General features: G+C 34.2%; 1 protein-coding gene across 1 annotated transcript in view; it reads right to left on the bottom strand.

Annotated features, from left to right (window-relative positions):
• Window positions 1-7,243: 7,243 nt before the first annotated feature.
• Window positions 7,244-8,794, bottom strand: part of LOC110458393 — a 17,938-nt gene continuing 16,387 nt past the window's right edge. The window contains exon 3 of the mRNA XM_021510071.1: window positions 7,244-7,813. Within this exon, the coding sequence (XP_021365746.1) occupies window positions 7,732-7,813 (82 nt within the window). The 3' untranslated portion in view covers window positions 7,244-7,731. The remainder of the gene's footprint in view (window positions 7,814-8,794) is intronic.

The following is an 8,794-nucleotide window of genomic DNA, read 5'->3' as shown; positions in this document are numbered from 1 at the left end:
TGCTTTTTTGAGCGTGTCACATTATTTAAGCGAGTAACAGAGTTGGTTTGAGCACAGAATCCATGCTTGAGCATGAGAATGGTTTCATTAATACGGGCCGATGTGTCGGTAATATAAGTTCAGTCTCACTTTAATGTATGACATTTCATACGTTTTTTACGAATCTATGACATGTTTACAACGACGGTTACAAAAATATAACATGAACACGCAAATCAATTTCAAGATATTTTATTGATTACATCATTGCTACTACACAAAGGACACAAAAACAAAACTGACCAGTACAAAACTGACCAGTACAAAATGGATAGAACTTCGCATGCTGGTAATTCAAATGTAACATGTTTGCAACTGACCAATCTGATAAAAAAACGAAAATTTATAAATTGGACCACTGCTGGTTAATAACACTGTTCAAAAGTTCGGCATATGCTCACTTAAAATCTGCATCACCAAAGCTACACTTGGACATTTTAATAAATATAAAAAAAAAAAAAAATTACACTGTTTCACTGGTCAAAAACCATTCCAATTGGAACTAATCGTGACAAAACCCCTAAAACAGCCAAATCGAGGCTGTGACGTCAATCTTCAAACTTCTATTCCTTCACCGACTGCCATCCACATTCTTCCCTTTGAACGACGCAACGACTCTGCAATGAAATAAATAGATAAAATAAATTGCAAAATTTCATGTTAAATTAATGTACAATCTGTCCGTACTCCAAATGCAGAATTTGTTGTCATTTATTGTAGTATCAATGGAAGATCAAGAGACCTTTCTGGGGGGTTTCCATGTGGGGGGAAAAATAGGAAACTGTTAAAAAGACATGATTTTTAAAGAAAATTATCAGGGTGTGTGTGTGGGGGGGGGGTCGCCCTAAAGCCCCCAAAAAACCTCTGGATCCGCCACTGAGTATGGACATAAAGGGAAATTCATTTAATTTAATTTAATTAAGATGTAGGGGACAGGCAGTTGTTGAGAGTCTGTATCGAGGTAGGATATAGGTATGGAACAGGACCAGGCACATAAATCCCTTCAGGGCAATGTACGGGGTCTCTGATTATAAAATGCGAATCCTTGTACTCGCAGAAATAGTGAGGTATTTTTAGATAGATGGCCACCATTACAAGCTGCACTACCGATTTAAGGTAGCATTATTCGTATCTGTATACAAAATGCTAGCGAGATCTAAATTGAATTTCCATTTCCGGAAATAATTTCACATAATTTGAAATAAATCTTATATCGTTTTCATTTTGGCAAACATGTAACCAACACGATTTTAGACGATATATTTAGTATAATTAGGTTTCTATTCTATATATAGATTTCTAGAAAAAGGCGGTGATGTATTTAATATAATTATCATCTTGTAAAGACAAGAGCACGATTCGAAGATAAAAGCAATATCGTCAGTATGAATTAAAACCAGAGTTGCCCAAATATAGATTTATGGAACTCCGAAATCAAACACGCATCCAGAAAAAAATATTGATGTTTTTTTCTTTAAAAAAGAACGATAAATATCATTACATCAATAGACCTATTAGGGTGTGTTGAATGTGGTTACAGTCAGAGAAATTTAACTGTACAACAAAGATTACCGTTAAAAGGAAAGTAATATAACTCAAGTGAGCTTCAATAACATTTCGCGTGTGTATGTAAAAGTGTGCGAATGCGTGAAACCTTTATTTTACTCTTGTGACCAGTTATAGACCATTTCTTATAGGAGATGCAATGTATATAAGATGGGGATGTTACGATATGCTTGTTTGTTGTAAAATGTAACAAACACGAGTGAACAAGGTGTTGATGGCCGGGTGGAAGTTTATTTCTGGCAACTTCGGCTGCTCGTGTTGGTCAGTGCAGTACGTTATCTGGTGTTCCGTCTCACTCTGTCCCGCTCTCTGTCTCCTTCTATTACAGAGTTGTACTGAGTCGTACTTATACCCAATATCCACGTAACCCCCTAATACCAAATTAACCGAGATAGGCCCAGGAGAACTGATAGTACCATGACACCTCTCGACATCACTGAACTTATTAACTCCGATAAGAAATCTTCCAATACAACACATTTGTTATTTTCCCTTCTGGTAGCTTACATTATAGCATTCGTCCCTTTTATCAAAACGTCAGTATAATTTCCGATGGGGGTTCATTAAATGTTATTCAATTATCATATCAACATGTTTTGTTTAAGTCCGGTAAAGTCTACGCTTCAAATGTTTCGTCGTCGTTTTTGTAACAGAGTAGTTTAAAACAGTGTTTTGTGACATACTTATAAGAAAGCTACTATCTCGCGTTCGTATCTAAATAAAATAACTATTGATGTATGAAAATTTGCTTCCAAGTTATCAAAAAAAGTTTGAGCCAAATGACGTTATGGTTTCCTCAAACGCTCCTAAACTACTCTAAGAAAAGCTATTTCCCTATTTCACCTGAAATTCTTGAACGAGACTACAATTTCTTAGTAGGTCGATCCAGTCGAAGTAACGGCCCTACTAAAAACGACCCGCAGTGAAAACGGCCCTACCTGTGCATAATTTGTGTATGTAGTGCGTTTATGTTAAAAAAAACGTGCATGCGCTTTTAAGAAATAAACTTTGTACATGTGCAGATCAAACTAATAAAATTGTGTTTTAATTGACGTCTATGATAGTTGACCCTCCGCAGTTTCCAATACCTTTGCAACGGCAGTGTTTTGTACCTCAGTGTTTTATTTTATTAATTTATTTATTATATTAAACGTATGAAATAGCATTTTAAAAATAACGTGAACTGTAAGCCAAGGGCTAACTTATACCCCCGCTCCTATATAAACCAGAACTGTAAGCTAAAGGCTAACTAAGGCAACGCGTTGCTAAGCCTATATAGTCTATATAGGTAACTGACATTGTGCTGAAATCGTCCTAGTAGTAAATGAGTTATCAGGGCAAATACTTTTAGCAAAGGGCTAAAACTTCTTAAAAAGGGTCAAATGTGAAAAATACTACCCCGATGCACGACATCAGGGGGTATTTAACATATCTGTAAACTTTCATTGAAATCAGCCGAGTACCTTACGAGGCATTGAAATCGGTCCAGTAATTTAGGAGGCAGACAATACATTTTTTCATTTTTTCCCATTAATCAGGTTAAAAGGAAGTTGTATCCAAACAGTACACACCGTTGTGATTACGCTATGTACAACATTCATTAAACAACAGCAGGCAATGTCTAACGTGTTATCAGACTTAACTTAAGTTATCGATAATTCACAAAATATTGACATTGACAATACCTGTGACCAAGAATTAATCAAAGTACTGAAAGTGCTGAAAGCTAAGGCAAAAGATATATATATTATTTTTGGAATGGAGAACAAAATAAAGACGAAGTTCCCATCATATTGTACAGAAGGATTTACTGTTAATTTGTTATGAATCAAAGTTTTATGTAAAAGTGTACCACTGTGAAGTTATTCTTCTTGTGTGTACAGTATATCTTTATAGGTTTGTCAGAAGAGTGGTACCAAGTNCCCCCTACAATAGACATGTTGCCAATAATATATATATGGCTTAATGCCTACATGTACATGTTTTTTGCACCAGTGTGATGTGTCATGTATTGTAAACATGTGACATGTAGGCAATAGACTATACATGTTTTGATTTTATGTCGTTTTTGGAATAAACAACCAATTTCAATTATACTGTTGATTTACTGGTATTCATTTATTTCACTTTATTGTACAATTGAACATAAAGCTCTGCTGTTCGACTGGATAGAATCACACACGATGAAAGCAATAATTATAACTAACCCTGATAGTCAATACAAAATCTCATAATGCATCGGTGTATAGTTTTATATTTTTTTATTACTAAAACATCTTAATATATATATTCATTATCGCGAATTGGCTCGCTAATTGTCTGATATTACTTGATCTGTAATATTGTTGTGATATGTGTCAGTAGTGTGTTGCCATTGACATTGATGATTAAAATAAATCCGATCGTTGTTCTTCTTGATATGTAATGTGTAAATAATAATAGAAGTACGGAAGCCTATTGGTGCCAAATTAAATTTGGCATCAATGGGCATTCGTTAATAATGACACAATACACATGTGACAATGACAACGACAAGTTTTTAATCTCGCAAACTGGTTACAGTATAGAGAATTTACATATATATAGTACAATTAACATATACATCATGGTGTTAATGGACAGTGTTAATTCGCTCAATTATGTGCTTAAGTGAAATTAATTCTTCATTATTGACATAATTAAATGTATTGAACTTGAAAGTACTAGGATTTTCAAAATATTATCTCGACATAAATTTTCTTCTGTTTTGCAGTATCTGGTGATCAATACATTTAAACAAATAATGATATTCGTCTCCAATTTCATTCAGGTCGCAAAGAATACATTTTCTATCTTCTCGTGGTATGTTATTCCATCTACCACATTCAATCGGAAAATTAGCATTACAAATTCTAAATGTACAATAAAAATTTGCTAGTCTTGGAGGGAGATCTAGCAGGTATTTTTCTAATACTAAGTCATTTTAAAAAATTCTGTAATTGGTCCCTTTAGGTGAATTGAAAACATTCCCAAATAATTAATGAATTGATCTTTGAGTGTATGGAAAACTGTATTTTTCAACCATTGGGTACTATGGAATTCTTGACTTTCAAATATATGTATTAAATTACATTCATCAAGGATATTTTTAATACAATAAGTCCATTGACTATTATAGTTTAAAATAATGTTATACATTTTATTACTTAATTTATTAGGTATTGGTTTTAACAATTTGGCCCAAAATCATTCGAACTTTGATATTTATACTCAGAAGAAGTCTTCCCCAGTTCTCATTAAATCATGAAATTCGGTGTCGATGTTTTCACCTAAAGAATATGTTTACAGAATTTCAAATGTAAACGTTTTAAATTTTGTAATCACAAAACCCCCAGACTTCACAACCATACAACATGACAGGCTTTATAGCTTTATCGAAAATATCTAATTTACAGTCAATTGATAGATTATGGTCTCTGCATTTAGCAATAGCACCATACAGTGTACATTGCTCTAAGGCCCTTATCATATAATTGTCTGATATTTAACTGTGTGAAACCATTTTGAGTAAAATGAACACCAAGATATTTTAAAAAAATCACAATTTCTACTTCATTTCTGTTAGAGGTAAAACGTATATTTTGGGATACTCTCCCTCTACCAAATATCATAATTTTTGTTTTATCGATATTTACTTTAAGATGCCACAATTTTAATAATCATAAAACATATTAAGTTGTTTTTGTAAATCTTCTGGGTGTCTGCTTACAAAATAGTGTCATCAGCATGTAACACTACACACAACTTGAGATATACATGTAACTCATTCTCAAGTTTTCCCGACAAATTTGATAGGCCTGTACAGTCATTAGATTCTAAAAACATTTTAAGGTCATTCAGATACAATTAAAATACAAATGGGGAAAGATGAAAAATTTACGATATGACAAATTTGATATCATACCCTTATTACATGTAGCCCGAACATCCCAATACCAGTCGGAGAGGCCCAAGGACCCTCATGCTTGTATGGGATTGTCCTGGTTATTCATGCTGTACGTCCTATTGATAACTATGGTCACCAAGGGCTGTTAAGGATATGCTATCAACATGGCCATATATGAACCTCTATATGTGTGTTTTATGCGATGAAATTAATGCATATATTCATCTTAAAGATGTATTTAAGTCGATCGAGTTATATTCCACCAAAACATACAAGAAATCAAAGACAAAGTGCTGGAATATACAATGTATATACACATAGTTAAAAAAAATAGATAAAATACTCCACCACTCGTCTTTCAACACTGTCATCCCTCCGAGATACTACACATACCGTTTATATAAGATATGACGTCATTATCTATCACGTATTTGAATTGATCGCTATGGCGATGTCATTAGTTTAAGTTTTAGTATTTTACTACATAATGTTTATGTTCAGTTCATATACCAAATATTTTATTTTTCCTTAGAATTACGACATTTTGAACAAAAAAATTCGGATTCGAACTCGGGATATTTGCCCTAAATATGTATATATACAGAGTGATCAGCTATTTGGTACCTTTCATTTTACCATTGTCATTAGGACAATGTTTTAAAAGGCACAAGAGAACATTCGACATAGAGTTACACACTTCTAATCACCACCCGGGCGTATTTTTTCTGCCATATAGTTATTGGTCATGATATAATTTATCAAATTGCTCTATATATTTACTTCGATGACGAATTATTTCTGGAACTCGAAATATGATTATCGATATATGTTATAATAACTTATTTGTTATATATTATTTCTTAAAGAACACAAGCAAAAAAAAAAAACACCAAGAGAATACCGAAGCATCAACCAAGCGTAATACGTCCTCAAATTCGATAAAAACTAGGACATAATATAAACAAAGGAAAGACTTACACGAAAACCCTTGTAACGTACAAGATAATAATACCAGGTGTTCCGAAGGTGTAAACGTCTCCAGCTTATAATATATACAAACTTTATATAGTTTACAAAAAATATGAAATTGGTTATTTCAACTTATATTAATCACTCTTGTTGGCCGAGATGTTAGTGCGCGGTAGTCTTATTGTGGGAGGAAACCGTACATGTAAACCTAGGTCAAATCCAAGAAATCGTATCGAGAACTTGGTTTTACATGAACATCAAAACAAAAAGACATAATAAAATACCGCCCTTCATTTCACACAAAGGAATAACATGTTCCTACGAGGATGGGTTTATGGATGGATTGTTCGAGTGGTTTACACTCCCGCCTTCAACGCAGGCGGTCGGGGTTCAATCCCCGAAGTCGCCGTTCGCATGTCTTATTCAGAGAAAGTGTTTTATCTCCTGCCCACACAACTCCAACAACCCAGGTGGAGTATAAAATGGTCTTGGATGCATATTGCGGTATCTGTGATGTAGCATTCAAGTGAGGTGACACTATAAATGATACCGTTGGAAGCACTGTTCCACTACAAACAGAACACGTTACATATCCAGCACACACGCAGGCATACATACATAGGGAGATATTAGCCAGGTTGCAAAGGACCAGTAGTTAGCGCCTGATAAGGCAGCTCCTGCGAATTCCTCAATATTGTATTGATTAATGTATATGCTAATTGTATTGATTGTATAAATTGTATATGTATGTACTGTAAAGTGCCCTAGAGTGGCCTGTGCTAGCTAGATAGGGCACTATATCAAATGTTGTATATTATGATTATGATGACTATAAAACTTGAGTCGTCTTCAACCTACGTCTTGGAAACCCTGTGTTGTTTTTTCCCCGTCATCAGTCGACATCGTTCATGGGAGTCATGATAATTTCAGCAAGATCTTGAATACAAATTAAACTGTGGCTTGTAAACACAGAAGGGTTTTTAAGCAAAGATTTTGCTATCAAGAAAGGCAAAGTTCTTGATCGAAATAGACAATATATCCACGGTTCTGATCCACGGAGCTTAGGAAATTGGAATGAGTATTACTCTTGTAGAATAATAAACCATATAGTTTGACTTATATTCAATTAATGAATCAAGAAATTTAAAGTGTTTGATATATGCCACATTATACATATTTCATTGATAACGTGGGAAGATGATCAGAGTCAGGGTTCACTGACTTCAGCACAATTAATCCCTACTAATGACAAGCTTTTCCTCGTCCTCTCCTGCTGTAACACTGCCGGTCATCGTCTCAAAGTTAATCGTCATGCTAAAAAGCAAGAAAAGATAGCGTTAGACGTACCTCATTATTGCATGATGAAATTAACAACAACAAAATACTACTATGACTATAGTCTCGTTCAACCAGACGCTTGATCACTTGTAATTCACAAGACAACAAGAGTCTGGTTGAACGAGACGACTATGTCTAAGTATTAAACAAAGCGTAGCTGAATCGAGTCATTTCGGTACATATATAACAACTATTGTATACACGCTTACAGCGTAGCCGAATCGACATCGATTTGTGGGCAACTCGTACACATTTTACACCTTTGTGTGCATACGCTTCACTAGTCATTTGTCTGATGAAGGTGACAGAGTACATACCGTACTTGTCATCGAAACGTTACATAGAAACACTTATTGGTTGTGTAACAAGAAACTTTTCATAATCCATACTTACCAACATGAAGAAAATATTTGGGAATAACAAAATGCTACGTTATTTCAAATAAAATTATTTTATATTTGTATTGTGTAATCAAGTGAAATAGAAAAAATACCTCTATGACGATACACAGGGTAAAGGTCGACACAAAACAAATAATCAACATGTTTAACGAAACCAAAAATGTCACCACGTTAGAACAAAACTTACCACTGATTCAACCCACAACGACAAAACCATCAAAATCAACACACTAGAACAAAAATATTACAACTGCGCCAAGGCACAAGGACGAATACACCACAACGCCAGCAAACTACATGTACATGTACACCAAAAATCACAAAATCAAAACACTAGAACAAACAAATATCATCTCTAAACCAAAATTGTGGTTAGACAGGATACAGACAATGCAAATGCCACACTAAATATAGAAAAACGAATGGATAATATATGCACAACTTCATACCATATTTGGAAAGAGAAGACAAAAGTATGGTTTACGCAAATACTGAGATCGAAGACTTTGATTGGTTTGAAGTACTAAAGGTTTCAGGTGGTGACACAAAATAGTTA

The sequence above is a fragment of the Mizuhopecten yessoensis genome, unplaced genomic scaffold, assembly GCF_002113885.1.
Source record: "Mizuhopecten yessoensis strain PY_sf001 unplaced genomic scaffold, ASM211388v2 scaffold9561, whole genome shotgun sequence".
Classification (NCBI taxonomy): Eukaryota; Metazoa; Mollusca; class Bivalvia; order Pectinida; family Pectinidae; genus Mizuhopecten; species Mizuhopecten yessoensis.
Note: the sequence above shows the minus strand (reverse complement) of the source record. Positions and strands in the feature narration are given on the sequence as shown.